Source organism: Pelmatolapia mariae, linkage group LG10_11, assembly GCF_036321145.2.
Source record: "Pelmatolapia mariae isolate MD_Pm_ZW linkage group LG10_11, Pm_UMD_F_2, whole genome shotgun sequence".
Lineage (NCBI taxonomy): Eukaryota > Metazoa > Chordata > Actinopteri > Cichliformes > Cichlidae > Pelmatolapia > Pelmatolapia mariae.
Window position 1 is genome coordinate 40,080,506 of NC_086236.1, and position 16,321 is coordinate 40,096,826.

General features: G+C 43.4%; 1 protein-coding gene across 8 annotated transcripts in view; it reads left to right on the plus strand.

Annotated features, from left to right (window-relative positions):
- adgrb1a (adhesion G protein-coupled receptor B1a) overlaps positions 1 to 16,321 on the plus strand; it is a 197,634-nt gene that overhangs the window by 84,643 nt on the left and 96,670 nt on the right. For 4 of the 8 annotated variants that reach the window (XM_063488506.1, XM_063488504.1, XM_063488511.1 and 1 more), the window contains exons 3-10: positions 10,537 to 10,695; positions 11,409 to 11,513; positions 13,578 to 13,745; positions 14,132 to 14,296; positions 14,923 to 15,087; positions 15,622 to 15,786; positions 15,914 to 16,015; positions 16,128 to 16,234. In XM_063488506.1, coding sequence (XP_063344576.1) covers positions 10,537 to 10,695; positions 11,409 to 11,513; positions 13,578 to 13,745; positions 14,132 to 14,296; positions 14,923 to 15,087; positions 15,622 to 15,786; positions 15,914 to 16,015; positions 16,128 to 16,234 — 1,136 coding nt within the window. Of the gene's footprint in view, positions 1 to 10,536; positions 10,696 to 11,408; positions 11,514 to 13,577; positions 13,746 to 14,116; positions 14,297 to 14,922; positions 15,088 to 15,621; positions 15,787 to 15,913; positions 16,016 to 16,127; positions 16,235 to 16,321 lie in introns of all 8 variants that reach the window. The other 4 variants (XM_063488505.1, XM_063488508.1, XM_063488509.1 and 1 more) reach the window with 3 other exon arrangements.

The following is a 16,321-nucleotide window of genomic DNA, read 5'->3' on the forward strand; positions in this document are numbered from 1 at the left end:
TGATTACATGTCATCACATGAAAGGGGTCAGCCGAACCCAACAGAGAGCATTACATGTTCGAGTGGACAAAATGCCATGTTAGCTCGTCCTGTGGAATGTCATCAAGTGTCATGATTTGGGGTGTCTGTTCTGCCATTTCCTGTTATACCGTGTAATCCCTGCTTTAATAGGTTACCATCAAATTTTTAGCTAACCTGTGTCCTGTGAGTTAATTACTCAGCCCAGTATAAATACTCCTCTGTTCCACACAAACCCTCTGGGCATTTCTGCAATTCTGTGCTTTGGTCATTTTCTAGCATTTTCTATTCCTGTTTGGGATTTCTTTGAATATTGTTATTTTGTTGTGTTCCTAGTCTAGTTCTTGTGACCTTTTGCCCTTTTTTGGACCTTGCTGGAATCACCTTTAGCTCATTGCACTACAGATTTACACACTGGAGCTGGTCCCTGGTCACCTGTGTCCTGTGTTTGGGTCCTAATCACTCTGAAGTTGTTACATGAAAACATCAATATCTGATTGTGCTCATGTGCTCAGTCAAGTTTATGTATTTTTATTCCTTCTTTTTCTAAGGCCTTTAATGTTTCTGCTCTTGTTAAAGTGCACATACACTTATGACTATATGTATCCAGAACTGCTGTTTAGTTACCTAAGTAGTCGTTGTAGTAGTATTCTGTTAAATTTATTAACCAGATGGAGAGTTTCTAATAGTCCACTGGACCATTTCTGAATTAACTCAATTGAGAGTTTAGTCAGTTTAAATGGAGAAAAGCCTGTGAGCTAGTTTGGGCAGATCTGGCGCTACACACAAACATGCTTCACTCTCCTCACATCATGTTACCAAACACCCCCTTCCAATTTGGAGTCCTATTTATGCTTCAAATTTTCCATCGCTTCTTCTGACATATTAATGTCATGGTTGACCTGCATTGCTCCACGCTGCCTCAACCCCTCCACCACCCGAGCATCCACCTGTAGCCTTCAGGGATGTTTACTCATCACACCCCAGTTTCTGTATATATCATATTTACAGAGTGATGAGCTTGAAGCTAAAAAGCAAACTAACTTCATTTTTCTGCTCTAATAAAATGTGAATTGTGTGACTCAACTTTATCATTGCTTGACAAACAAACTCATTCCAAAGCAGTGCAGTTTTCCAAAAGTAGTTAAGAAAACGTATGATACATAAGAATCATAAAGACAGCAACTTTTAACCCAACTCTTTATTTATAAACTATAAATAATAGAATGAAAATGACATGCTATTTATGTAGGCTTGGCAATTTAAAGAAAAGCTGCATTATTTATGTACCATCATTCATGCATAAGGTACAAACACACAAAGTGCTAGTGAACAATGATAATAGATATAAGCTGTGATATGCCCTGAAGTAAGAGTACAGTCAAATTTATTTTCCTGTCTCCACAGATAAATGGAAAATCCAAATGAATGGGTAACTGTACATCCAGTTTTGCACCTTCTTTTTTTTTATATCAAAGGTCTTTGTAGTGTTACATTAAGGAATAAAACTATCATTGAATGTTCAAGACAATAGTGTACCTCCTGTGAAGAGTATAACAGCAGTGCCTTAGTGGATACTGCCCCAGTGACAAGCAGTTGTAGTTCTCATTAAAAAAAAAAAAATCTGAAAAGCTGTTTCAGCTGTTTTAAACCGAGGATAACGTATCTCTCATTTTCTGTGCTTTATGGAGTAAGCACATTCTTACTCCAGAGACACGTGTGGTATGGATCTATAAGATCTTATTTCTAATTCTATCTATGCATTAAATATCCTAAATTGTTTTTCATCCTTCACACAACCCCATATCATGTAGATGCAGATCATTTTGTCCCCAGTACTCAGATACATCCCAGTATGAGTTAAAATCTTCTCTTTTTCCTTTCTATTGACAGTCACCTTTGTGTCACATTACACTTTGTGTTCTTCAAGATGAATCCCTCTAACTGGTTAAGTTCTGGTCTGGTGTCACCAGTCATATTGATGTGGGTATCAGAAATGCAGTCTCCACACGGTGTCTTATTTTGGAAATTGACTGAGTGCTGTGTGCATTCCTGGTCTGATTTCCTGGCTAGCTAATCTGCTCCATGCAGGTTGTCACAGCAACCTCAAAGACTCTAAGCAAAGCAGCACTTGTGGGATTGCTTCTGAAATGAGCTGAGGCATGTCATGTGGAGTCCAGATCACTGCTTTAATGCTCAGTTTCTTTCAGTTTGCCTTGCAGTTTGTCATTGTGGCTCATATACATGAATTAATGTTTACCATAGTAACAGAATGGTAGCCCTGCTTGTAACGTGTATTATTTCATGTGTCACACAACTGCCACTCAAATAACCTGAAGGGGGGTAAATGTAGCATGTTAACATGCACAGAAGAATCAGCATGTTGGCTCAGGGAGTTGGAATGACTTTATTACTGATTGGCTGCACTCCAAATCTTAGGCCATGGTCCTCAGCAGGAAAAGGGTGGAGTGGCCACTTCGGGTCAGGGATGAGTTCCTGCCCCAAGTGGAGGAGTTCAAGTACCTCTGGGTCTTGTTCATGAGTGACGGGAGAACGGAGCAGGAGATCGACAGATGGACTGGTGCTGCAGCTGCAGTGATGCGGTTGCTGTATCGGTCCGTCGTGGTGAAGAGAGAGCTGAGTGTAAAAGTGAAGCTCTCAATTTACCGGTCGATCTACGTCCCTACTCTCACCTATGGTCACAAGCTGTGGGTAGTGACTGAAAGAACAAGATCATGGATACAAGCGGCGAAAATAGGCTTCATCTGAAGGGTGGCTGGCCTCTCCCTTAGAGAACGGGTGAGGAGTTCAGCCATCCGGGGTGGGCTCAGAGTAGAGCCGCTGCTCCTCCACGTTGAAAGGAGTCAGTTGAGTTGGTTCGGGCATCTGACAAGGGCACCTCCTGGGTGAGGTGTTCCGGGCATGTCCCACTGGGAGAAGGCCCTGGGGCCGACCCAGGAAATGCTGGCTGGCCTGGTAACACTTTGGTGTTTCCCCGGACAAGCTGGAGGAGGTGACTGGGGAGAGGGAGGCTGCACTGAGTTGAGTTGAGTTGTTTTAAGTTGTGTTCCAGTACATACTGTGAACTGCACTGAATTGGTTATCCACTGAATGAGTGCAGTCACATGATCAAATCCAGTTTCACAGCCATAAGTGAACACTTGGACCCCACCCGGTCAGGCTGCTGACAGCAAACAGATATTGACTGTGATCGCTGGTGCTGCTAATTTCATCTTTGAAGGGAAAGGAAATCATTTACACTTTTTTCACTGCAATCTGTCTCCTTCAATCCATAAAGGTTGACTCATAACACTGTCATGGTGAGATGACACACAGCTGTAGAGGAATCGAGGTGTGTGTGCATGTGTGTGTGTATATTTGACTCTTTCGACTGAATCAAGCGCTCTCCACAGTGCCCTCCCTCATTCAGGGCCTCACCCTAAAGGAAACTGATTTGCAAGTAATTAAAAACGTGTGTGTCTGGATGTTGGCCAACTTCATGTTCTATTCATGCAGATTAATACATATTTGCCATCGCCTGAGGGGGCTGAAAGGCATCTGTCTGTGCCGTTAAACATTTATGAGCATGCAGGACACACACAGTGAGAGAAAGAGAGACAGAGACATTCTGACAGTGCTCTGCCTGCTCCTCCTCATATCAGCACACATCTTAATGGAGCACATTAAATCAGAATGGCCAAACAGGGAATTTCAGAGTGACAATGGCATTCATCATATCTCTGTTTTAGAGGAAAACTCTCCCCTCAGATTCTCCTTAGCTGCTAGATATCATCAGTCTGATGCAGGTTACTTTTTTGTGTGCTTAAATTGCGTGTTTTAATGCTGTAGCCCCTTTTGGATAAACCAGATCCTTCATGTGTATATGGATAGTTTGGCAACTAATTCTTGGAGATCAGACCCTTGACAGATGGTGACAGTGACTCTTATTTCCATTGCACTGTGGTCTAATGATGGAGGACGTGTATCTACACCTGCCTGCTATATGTTCTCCCCATATGTCTGATGAATGCCAAGGCACAGTGTCCAAAAGAGATCCACACAGACTTGCAGTGCAGGACTACTTCAGGCAGGCAAAACATTGCCCAAACGTGTGTGTCCTGTACGACATAGCCTTGTCAACACATGCCGTCTGCAGTGGCCAGTCCAGGCTTCTTTTGTATAACGACCCTGTAATGTAAAATCCTAACATGTATCAGTCATACTTTGTTCCTATTGGTAGCTGCTTCAACTCACCTTACAGTTGAGATAAAGAAAAACAAATTGAGACCTGGGGAGATCTTCACAAAAGATTATTTTGCCTGTCACCTTTGTGAACCTGGCTTATGAGACTTGGACCCTGGAACTTTCCAGGGAGGATTGTTTTTCAGTAGGTTGTCCAACTTGGTGTGCTGCAATATCCTGAAGATGCCTGGACGTCAGTAGTTTATGTGTTTTGTGCATTCTTATCCGAAGATGTCAGTTAATGTTGTTTTGTCAGATGTCGCCTGTATCTCCCTACAGTGGCTTGCAAAAGTATTCGGCCCCCTTGAACTTTTCCACATTTTGTCACATTACAGCCACAAACATGAATCAATTTTATTGGAATTCCACGTGAAAGAACAATACAAAGTGGTGTACACGTGAGAAGTGGAATGAAAATCATACATTATTCCAAACATTTTTTACAAATAAATAACTGAAAAGTAGGGTGTGCATAATAATTCAGCCCCCTGAGTCAATACTTTGTAGAACCACCTTTTGCTGCAATTCCAGCTGCCAGTCTTTTAGGGTATGTCTCTACCAGCTTTGCACATCTACAGACTGAAATCTTTGCCCATTCTTCTTTGCAAAACAGCTCCAGCTCAGTCAGATTAGATGGACAGCGTTTGTGAACAGCAGTTTTCAGATCTTGCCACAGATTCTCGATTGGATTTAGATCTGGACTTTGACTGGGCCATTCTAACACATGGATGTGTTTTGTTTTAAACCATTCCATTGTTGCCCTGGCTTTATGTTTAGGGTCGTTTGTCCTGCTGGAAGGTGAACCTCCACCCCAGTCTCAAGTCTTTTGCAGACTCCAAGAGGTCTTCTTCCAAGATTGCCCTGTATTTGGCTCCATCCATCTTCCCATCAACTCTGACCAGCTTCCCTGTCCCTACTGAAGAGAAGCACCCCCAGAGCATGATGCTGCCACCACCATATGTGACAGTGGGGATGGTGTGTTCAGAGTGATGTGCAGTGTTGGTTTTCCGCCACACATAGCGTTTTGCATTTTGGCCAAAAAATTCCATTTTGGTCTCATCTGACCAGAGCACCTGTCCCCCACATGGCTTGTGGCAAACTGCAAACGGGACTTCTTATGGTTTTCTGTTAACAATGGCTTTCTTCTTGCCACTCTTCCATAAAGGCCAACTTTGTGCAGTGCACGACTAATAGTTGTCCTATGGACAGATTCCCCCACCTGAGCTGTAGATCTCTGCAGCTCGTCTAGAGTCACCATGGGCCTCTTGGCTGCATTTCTGATCAGCGCTCTCCTTGTTCGGCGTGTGAGTTTAGGTGGACGGCCTTGTCTTGGTAGGTTTACAGTTGTGCCATACTCCTTCCATTTCTGAATGATGGCTTGAACAGTGCTCCGTGGGATGTTCAAGGCTTGGGAAATCTTTTTGTAGCCTAAGCCTGCTTTAAATTTCTCAATAACTTTATCCCTGACCTGTCTGGTGTGTTCTTTGGACTTCATGGTGTTGTTGCTCCCAATATTCTCTTAGACAACCTCTGAGGCCGTCACAGAGCAGCTGTATTTGTACTGACATTAGATTACACACAGGTGCACTCTATTTAGTCATTAGCACTCATCAGGCAATGTCTATGGGCAACTGACTGCACTCAGACCAAAGGGGGCCGAATAATTACGCACACCCCACTTTTCAGTTATTTATTTGTAAAAAATGTTTGGAATCATGTATGATTTTCGTTCCACTTCTCACGTGTACACCACTTTGTATTGGTCTTTCACGTGGAATTCCAATAAAATTGATTCCTGTTTGTGGCTGTAATGTGACAAAATGTGGGAAAGTTCAAGGGGGCCGAATACTTTTGCAAGCCACTGTATATCAGACAAAATGATGGCCCTGTTTGGTGCCTTCAAGAGCCTTTCAACTTTAGGTACAAAACTTGGTTAGATCTGGGGAGACATGACTGGTTGTTGTTTCAGTAAAACCTGCCTCTTCACAATAGTAGCAGTAATAGCAGTTTTGTCTCTATACGTTTCTTTTTCCTTTAAGCACCATTAAAATAAGGAAAAGCCATCCGAGCCAGAGAATGGATGGCTACACATTTTGTTCAGTAAACATCAGGTTTGCTGTTATTTTTAATATAAAGAAGAGAGGAAGTGAGTGCTCTGTTTACACCTTCATTATACTCCTACCTAGAGGCCTAGTAGTGATTTTATCTGTTCTCAACAACCTACAGTGCTGCTCATATTACACATACAAATATATAGATAAATGAAAGAACACTGTCAGCTGTTTCAGTATTAATTAATAACATTTACTGTTCTTGCTGTGAGTTGAAGGGAAACAAAAGGTTAGGAGGTAAAGCAGAGGATCAGACCTTGCTCTCTTCTACATAAAGTCCATGTTGCTAGTTGGAGAAGTTCATTTGTCATAGTGAACTCAAGGTGGATGGACCCAGGCACAAGAGTTTGAGCTTTACATGAATAATGAGTTACATGAATAACAGGTAGGCAAACTCTTGAGTGGGCAAGAAGGTTAATTTCAAAGTCCAAGTGCAGTCCAGTATTGAGTAGCAAGTCCACAAAAAGTCACACTGGAAAAATCCTGAAGACAGAGACGGCAATTTAGTCATGAAGTGAACATAAAACTAGAAAGTGAAGCTTAACATTACAACTGCAACTTAACAATCTGGCGAAGGTAGATGGAAGAAACCACTGTGATGAAAGATGACAATCGGGTTCCTGATCACTGTCACTCCTTCTAGCAACCAACCAAATACTTTCCTAGGGGCTAGGCTAGAGGTTACAGGGATCTATCTAACAGCAGGTTCTTTCAGAGATTTCACATTAATCCCTAATTGTTAATCAATCAATGATAGAAAAACCTTTGCTCTGCTCCAGAATCACTTAGAGCCTGCAGGGTTTGCAAGTTTTGACCAAAACAAACGGTTGCTAGTAACTGTAAACTTGGTGGGGGATTTGCCTTAGCTCTGCCTGTCAGTACAGCTACAGTTTCTGATGGGTGTGCTCTTTTTTGTTTGACTGGTCAGGTTGCAACAAAGTGAACGGTCTTTACCACTACTGCTCCCTGGAGAGGGGAAAATTTCTTGGGGACCAAGCATCCTGCAAAGGAGGTGGTGAAGGCTTCAGTAGAAGTTGTGGTTGGAGGTTGAGGTGAAGTATTGTCAGCAGCTGGAGGTTGGAGCTCTGATTTAACTCGTTTGGCTCTCAGCTAAGGCGGTCGCACTTTTCTCCTCTCCTCCTTCCCCTATCTTCCCTGCTCAGCCGCTTATGTCCTTGTCTTGTCTCGTGTTTTTCTTCTTACTTCCTTGGAACACTCTCTCACAGCCTGTGTCTAAAACCTAAAGACAACTATGGATGTGATCAACTGGTCTCTGAATGCTATTGACACCCTCTTCTCAACGAGAAGTTTGGGCTCGGGAGAGCCTGAGTGCCCTGGAGGGACTTTCCCTGCTGGATACACGATGGACGGGTGGCAGAAATGGAGGATCGTGTGCCTGGCGGGACTGTCGATCGAGGACGCTGAAGATATCTACCTATTCGGAACCATGATAACAGGGTTCTTGCTGATCGGAGCTGGCTTGGCCCTGGCTTATCGGAGAATTAAGACAGCGGAACCGGCTGCTCAAACCCCCACAAAGCTGCCCGCTGAGATTGAATTGACTGGACGAGGCGCGGCTTCTCAGAAAGGGCTCACAGACGGGGACATGGTCAAGAGCTTGGAGGCTATTGCGGCTGCAGTGAATACTCAGAATAACATCTCTGAGCGGATACTGGGATACATCAGGGAAGAATCAGCTCAAATCAACAACTATGGGCGGAAGCTGGAAAACATCACGGATCAGTTGGCTACGGTCGTGAGGTCTCAGAATCTGCTCTGTGAGCAAAAGATTGACAAGACCACAGAATTGAAGGTAAACAACATCATGGAGAAACTGGCGGCTATCCAACGGGAGATGGAGAGACCAGTGTCGGTGTGCTAAAGCAAAAACAGCTCGAAATTCTCATGAGCTGTTGGAAAGAAATCGCCATCTTAATGCGGCTACCCCTCCGGCGCCAGCTGCGGGCTCAAGGCTGGAGCCGAACAAAACAATCCCTGATAACGACTATGTTGACACTGTTCCTCCCCATTCTATGCGGCCACCTGGGTTGGCTGGCAGACTGTTTACTTAGCCTGGCAGGGCGAAGGACACTGTCTCCGCTGAACTATGGACACGCATACACATACACTTACACTGATAACCACACACTCATCCCCCTCCCTTTCCAAACGCCTTCGATGCTTGTTTCCTGTGGGGGAACATGGCGGGTCTACGTGCCGCGCTGGATAAGATAGCGCTGTGCGAGGCGGCTGCTGGGTTTGCTTCACATTGCTCCTTACCCATTACCCTATCGTGTGGCTTGTTATGTCTTCCCAATGTTGGGTTGTGGACATTTATGTGCTTTTTTTGTGCAGAGGAGTTTTTTTTGTTTCCTGTTCTCATGCTGTCCTACCATGGAAGCACAGCATGAGAAGGGGTCTCTTTTTTTCCTCTTGTACTTTCCCATTGTAATGTACATTTCAATGTTTTTTTTTCTCTCCAATGCTACCAATCTCCGACTTGTATCCCCATGTAATGTCTATGTGTGTATGTAAGGTCGGGGGGGTTCCCATTTCACTGCAGGGCCCCCCTGCATGTGACGAATAAAGCCTTGATTGATTGATTTGGGCAATGGGCTTTTGGAGCGTCCTGAAATATATTCTTTTTGCAGTGTTTTGTTTATGTCAGCTAAGCATTATTCCCTGGTTAGTGCTAGCATTTTGAACTGTTGTTGTGTCTGCAGAACCTTAGCCTGTCAGAACCTGTCTGTGAAGGTTCTCAGTCATCCAGGTCATCGTAGTCTAAGGAGCTTGGAAAGAAAAGTGTCTGGACTTCTTTAAGTGGCTTGAAAAGCAGCAGGAGGTAGTAATACAAAGGATAACTATTCTGACAGCTAATCACTGTTGCAACATCATGAACTCTTAAGTATTAGAAATAGACAGAATTTTAGAGATTACTTTAAAAGCTAAAGGTTATAGTAACCACCTTAACACTGTGTAGAAATGTAACAAGGTTCATTGCTGATTCTAACAGCGCCTGTCTCGATCCTAGCTCATTTTCCCGTGTTTTGATGTCATTTTGTATTATGTTTCATGTTTAAGTCATTTTTGGTAGTCTTAAGTTGATTCTCTAGTGTCTAGGTTGTTCCTGTTTAGATTTTGATTATTTAGGATTCCCCCTTGTGTCTTTGCCCTCTGTGTCTTCCTCTGTGTGGCTGTGATTATCTTTATTGTGAGTTCTTGTGTCTCCCTTGTGTTTCATTCTGTGTTCCACTGCCTGTCATGATATCAATGCTTCCCCAGTCATGTCTCTGTGTGTCTGTCTGCGTGTCTGTCTGCACGTCTGTGTGTGTTCCCATTACTTCCTGTTTTACTTTGGGAGTCTCCTGTCTGTGTGTGCCTTGTTTTGCTTTGTTTCTCTTATTTTGAAGGTACCTTGTCTCATGTGTTATGTGTAGCTTTGCGTCCTCTGTCCTCTGATGTGTGTAATCTGCCCCAGCTGTGTTCCCCATGAGTTTCCTGTTCTCTCGTCATTCCCTGTGTATTTAAGCCTTTTTCTTTTCTTCTGTCCAGCGTTGCGATCTTCCTCATACCTGTCTGTGTGTTCTGCCTGCCAAGCCTATTTTGTATCTACTAAACTTACAGTTTAGTAGAGTTTTTCCTAGTGTTCAGCATTAAAGCTGCTTTTTGAGTTACTTTTCACATCCTGGACTCTGCATCTGGGTCCTCCATTCCTGCCTGCCGCACACAGTTTATGACAGCGCCAAACCTTTCTCTAAATCACACGGGGTCAAAATTCTACATACATGCAAACCTTGTCATCACAGTATGCTTGACTGACCTAACTGTTGGAATGTAGGCTTCCCAGTATGAGGTAGGGCTGTGTTAGGATCATCATGGCATACATTTTGCATCTGTTTTTGTTTGTAATTTCTTTGAGATTAGAGATTTTCAGCTCCAAGCTGTGTTTCTTCCTACACAATATATGCCTTGGCAGCTCTTCAAAACTGAAGCTTTGCACAGAGGATTGTAGGATTAGAAGATCACTCTCCATTAGATGAGCTCAACAACACATGGCATTACAAGTTAAAAACACTGCTGCTAAGAAAAAAACTTGTATCTCAGAACAAAGGTTAACAGTAATTCAGTTCTTTATAAGTAACCACTACTGTCTGTGTGTCTCCAGGTGGCTGGAGTGTGTGGGGCCAGTGGGCACAGTGCAGCAGCGAGTGTGGTGGAGGGATCCAAACCCGGATTCGGACCTGTCGGTCACCTCCGGAGGAGTCGTACCTGTGTGAGGGCATAGTGGAGGAGGGCCGGCCCTGCAACTCGCAGTCCTGCACTGGTGAGCTTCATATTCTTCGTGTTCATTTTTCTATGTCTGTCAGTGAGGGTGCTTTAAGCTCTGTGGGTAAATACAAGTATGTGGTGTGTCCAAACTGTGCTTTTACAACTACTTTTTTCTTTACCGTTCCTTTCTTAACATCTTGTTCATGTGCTTATGTATCCATTCTCTGTAAGTCAGAGTTGTGACTTAAAGAGTGCATGTTGGAAAGGGGACTTTGATCGATGAAAAATAAGAATGACATGGTCAGGTTTTTAGGCAGTATGTCAACATCATTAGCCCACAAATGACTAAAGGGACATGAAAACAACATCTGAGTTCTGTTTTATTGAAGCCATTTACCAAGAAGTGCTTTCGCTGCAATGTTTCACTGGTTAGAGCTTTCTTTATTTGTACAGAACTGGCGGTGCATGACTGACAGATAGCTCAAAAATCAGATTACACTCATTACTGTTGATGTTATTGCATGTCTTTTCTATTTAGTTATGCCATCACAAGGAACATTATACAACAGCTGACAATATAAAGAGACTACTGTGCACACACACAGCACACTAACACAGACAGCACAACACAAGTCCCAAGTTTGGCTGATGCTGTTCTGGGTGACCAATCACGTCACGGTTGTGTCCCAAATATAAGGCATTAATGAAGGAGCTCTGGTTGCTAACCCCCGCCCCTCCTTCCCCCGGCCTTGCCTCACCCCCCTTTAGGCAAAGGTCGCCATCTCTCTCGCAGCCAATCGCTTCGCTCGGTGGACAGCCGCAAGCGTGATGACGTAGACAAGCCCCGCAGCGGACAGCAGAGTTCTCAGACAGGTAAGACAACGGGACGCAGAGGGATCCCATGCATCAGTCACTGCGGCAGCTTGGGTGATAGCAGCATATCACACAAAAAACATGACACCCACAATAGAGAGAGTTGCATTCACTTACAGCACATCTATCAAAATCTCCCACAGTAGTGCCTCGTCCGCAATGGACTAATTCCAACATGGACCCTGCCTGAACATGGTAAAATTGTATTTTTGTGAAATTATGGCAGGACATGGTGCCCTGTCTGTAAAACAACACATCAAATGAAGTCTTCCTTCTTTGTAAAAGTGATACTCCACCCAAAAGTTCAACAAATTTGGATCTTATTCATGCTTTATTTGTGAGGAAGACAAATTTCATTTCTGTCCTTAACCCTTTCATGCACGAATTATGACAACCTCAGTCAGGATTTTTTTCTTAAGTATTTTTATTCATCTTTAGGCATGAAAAAAAAATTTTTGAACTTCATTTTTTTTAAACATGTACTTTTCAAAAAGTTTTGAACATGTCCACTTAGGTGGACAACATACGTTTTGACTTATGAATTTGACAAACGAATGAACAATATACGCTGTGTTGTGTTTATGTGCAAGTATACCATCAACACTGACACAAATACAAGAAAACAGCCTTTGAATAGCTGTCCACTGTAGTGACCACTATGCATGAAAGGGTTAAAATATGGAGCTGGAGGGTAGCCTAGCTGAGCAGTGTTGGATAGAGTTCCACGTAAAAATAGCAGGTTGCATTACAAGATTATTGCCATTTAAAAGCCCATCTGTTATGTTATGGTTTACATTTTCCTCCTGGTGTAATGACTTTATTTCATTGGATAGTCAGTTTTCATTTCTTCCTCCCACATAATGGGGCAACAGCGAACAAGGAAACACTGTAACATATTTATTTACTATATATTAAAAAATAATATATTTAACTGGTTGCTTATTTGAACATTCAACTAAATCACATTATTACAATGCGTAATCTTACTTTGTCATAGTTATACACCCACCACTGTAGCATAGCTTGTAAAATTAGAAGTCAGTGGCAGACACACAGTATTTAATTACTATGGTGGAAGTATTTCCCCACGAATTCCAAACATACACGGTGACATTAATATGATATTGTAACCACAAACCTTCAGGAAGTTCCTGCACTCCTGGAAGCTGCTCTGGAACATAACTACATAACAAATGTTTAGATTTAACTGGATCTCAACTCTCACTGCTAAACTGGGCTAATCACCTCCAGAGTCCACCTGTGACTGGGGTTGTTGAACCCTGACCCAGCTGTCACAGGGCAAAAGACATGGCACACCCTGGACCACAGCTATTGGTCTTTGGAAAACAAGACAACATACAAAGCCACTGAGATCTGTTGAAGATATGGGGGTAAAATTTACAGCAAAGATAGGTTTTGAGTGGAGTATTACTTTTATTTGCTAATTGATTCCCCACTTCCTGTTTACTTCTTTCCCTGCTTCCCACCTGAGACTGCCCACTTTTCCCTTATTGGTAAAGTGACCCACTGAAGAGGCAGTCGTGGGCAGTGAAAAGATCGCTGACATATCCAGAGTCATGGGCATTAATTTCCACTGGAAGTCGATGCCAAGGATATGACATCAGAAACTCAGATAGCAAAGGAAAAGACCAGCAGCAGACCAAAAGCTGGGGCCCATTTCAGGGGCTGCCTCCACTGAAGGACAACGTTTGGGAACTTGTGTAGAGCGTTAGAGATTTAACTTGGACAGGAAAATTTCCTGTTCTTGTCTCTATTCTGTAGTGGATTTGAAGACTGACTAGGCACCATTGTCTTTGTCTGCTAAAGAAAGGACATTTATCAACACCTTTGGAACAGATTCATATACTAGTCAGGAAAAATTACGCCTTTAATGGAGGCAGCCCTTAAATGCAGCACAGCGAGAATGTACCCTTTATCAGAGCACAACCCTTCCTCTTTTGGCCACAGAGGCTAGATCCTGCATGATAATTAGTTATGGTCCTCTCCTTTCCTTTCGCTCCTCTTTTTTCCCCTATCCTCCTTTACCCATCCCTTCCTCCTCAGTAGACTCAGCTTCAGGTGAGGAGTGGTCATCGTGGAGTGTGTGTTCTGCCACATGTGGGGAGGGCTGGCAGAGTCGCACTCGTTTCTGTGTGTCCTCCTCCTACAGCACCCAGTGTAGTGGGCCACTGAGAGAGCAGAGACCTTGCAACAACTCTGCTGTTTGTCCAGGTAAGCCCCCACCCCCCACCCCAAAATCCCTCCTGCTGCCTCCCTGTGCTCACCCAGCCCTCTCCAGGACCCTGCCTCACCCTTACGAGACCCACATGATTCAGCGCCACAGTTGTAGCAAGTCTGTGGCCTATGGGACAACGTACACCTTCACCTCACAAGCATGACTGGGTTTGCGGTTTTAGAGATTTTAGGATATTCTCACACTCTCATACAAGCAGAGCAGACATACTGGGAGACTCCTCAACTTTGAAAGTACAGTGACCACATTGAATTAGCACAGATTATCCCAGATAACTGCCCACAGTTCACTGTGGCAGTGAAGGTATTGTGTTGTCTTGGTGTTTGTCTGTCTATAAATCATACGCTAGCTGCTCTGATTGCAGTGCACGGTGCGTGGGACGAATGGTCACCATGGAGTCTGTGTTCATCCACCTGTGGCCGAGGTTACAGGTCTCGAACACGAACCTGCACCCCTCCGCAGTTTGGGGGAGATCCATGTGAAGGGCCAGAGAAACAGACCAAATTCTGCAATATAGCAGTCTGTCCGGGTAAGGACCTCAGATTTGATTTGATTTCTGAAGATTTTCATGGTAATGTTAATCGTGATTTAGGCCACTTATTAGATTATTTAACATAATGCCAAACCCCCACCCACTTGCACTTATGTACAGGTGGGGCATAAAACATACAAATTTAACAATCACTCCCACCTCACACAGCAGTAAGCCAAGTGTGGGGAGGTGAAGAATAAGAAGAATTCAGGTTATCTTTATTCCTTAAGCAAAAAATGTAGTTGCTGTATCTGCATGTTTGTGAGTGTGAACATGACATTATATTACATTATCTTACATGTGCACAAAGGTCTGACTGTTTCAAAAGTCTGCGACTATGAACGCTACTGGGCATGCCGTTTTAGAGTTCTGAGCACAACCCTGGAAACACAAAACTAGTTTACCTAAAACATACTGAACCTGTAGTTTGTCTATTCAAGCAGCTATAAGATGCTCCAGTAGAAAAATTCATGTTAATGTGAAAAGTCTGCTCAAGAATTGGAACGGTACAACCCTATTTATAAAATGTGTTTGTTGTATTTTGAGTGTTATAGTATTTCAAACAGATAGCGTTCTCTTTTGCTCTGTTTTCTTGTTGCTGTGGTGACCTTGGCCTCTCTCAGTGGATGGCGTCTGGAATGAGTGGTCCAGCTGGAGCTCCTGCTCTGCTTCCTGTTCTAATGGGACCATGCAGAGAACCAGGGAGTGTAATGGCCCCTCATATGGGGGTGCTGAGTGCAGAGGCGAGTGGCTGGAGACTGTCGACTGCTTCCTTGGAGAGTGTCCAGGTAAGAGAGCCAGATGCTAAGTTGAAGAAAGATAGTTACTTAACTCCACATTTACTACAAATTACACAGACCTTCAGATTACTAGCATTGCATTTTATAGTATTTCGTAATGACCTAAATTCAGAATATTTGATTTCCTTTTCTCACTTCTTTAATAAAAGAATTTGGGGTTTTGTTTTTTTTTTTATTGGAGAGCTTATTTTCAACTCCATGTTTTTATTATGAGGCTCTACTAGGTTATCATTGTGACAGAAGAACAACAGCGTGAGTGAAAGTAAAGATTGACAAGACAGCAGTGTGACCTGCTGTGATGTACAGTTTGGAGATGGTAGAACTAACAAGATGGCGAGATGGAGGTGGACAATCCACCATGGCGATCTCTTTTTCAGCCAACTGTGCTAAATGAGATTTCATAAATATAAAAACAGAACATTGTGGTCCGTATAATGGTTAAATTCACTTCATTGATAGCAAACATGTAAAATTTACATGTTCCTGTTGTATTTCATTATTATTATTCACTCGTTCTCTTAGTGGATGGCAAGTGGCAGACCTGGTCCTTGTGGTCGGGTTGTTCTAAAACCTGCGGAGGGGGGAGTCAGCAGAGAAACCGGATTTGTTATGGGCCCTTTTTTGGAGGGCAGCCTTGTCCTGGAGAGCGGGAAGAGGTCCGCAGCTGTAACAAAAAGAGATGCCCAGGTCAGTGGGTGGGCGCAGTTTGCTCCACTACATCAAAGACTGAAAAGTGCACTACTTAGACAGTCTATCTCCTGGTTATGTGGTTAATACAGTTGCATGACACACTTTGATGTTTCTCTGGTAACAGAACCACATGAAATATGTGGAGAAGACAACTACTCTAACGTTGTGTGGAAGATGACTCCAGCTGGAGATACAGCAGCAGTACGCTGTCCTCCCAATGCCATGGGTGAGCTCTTCCTGCATGTACAAAGATTACATTTGCATGTCCTGTAAAAGCATGATGTAACAAGGGCTCACCAAATAATTGAGGGTTAATCCTCATGTGTTTCCCCATACAGGGCTTATCCTTCGCCGCTGCACCCTGGATGAGGAGGGCATTGCCTACTGGGAGAATCCCACTTATATGAAGTGCATTTCTAATGACTATCGCAGTATACAGACTTTAGTGAGTCTAAATAACTTGCAAAAAATGCATATGAAGATATTGCAATGTTTTAGATGTGTCTGGGTAAAAATGTAGGACACATGGCAT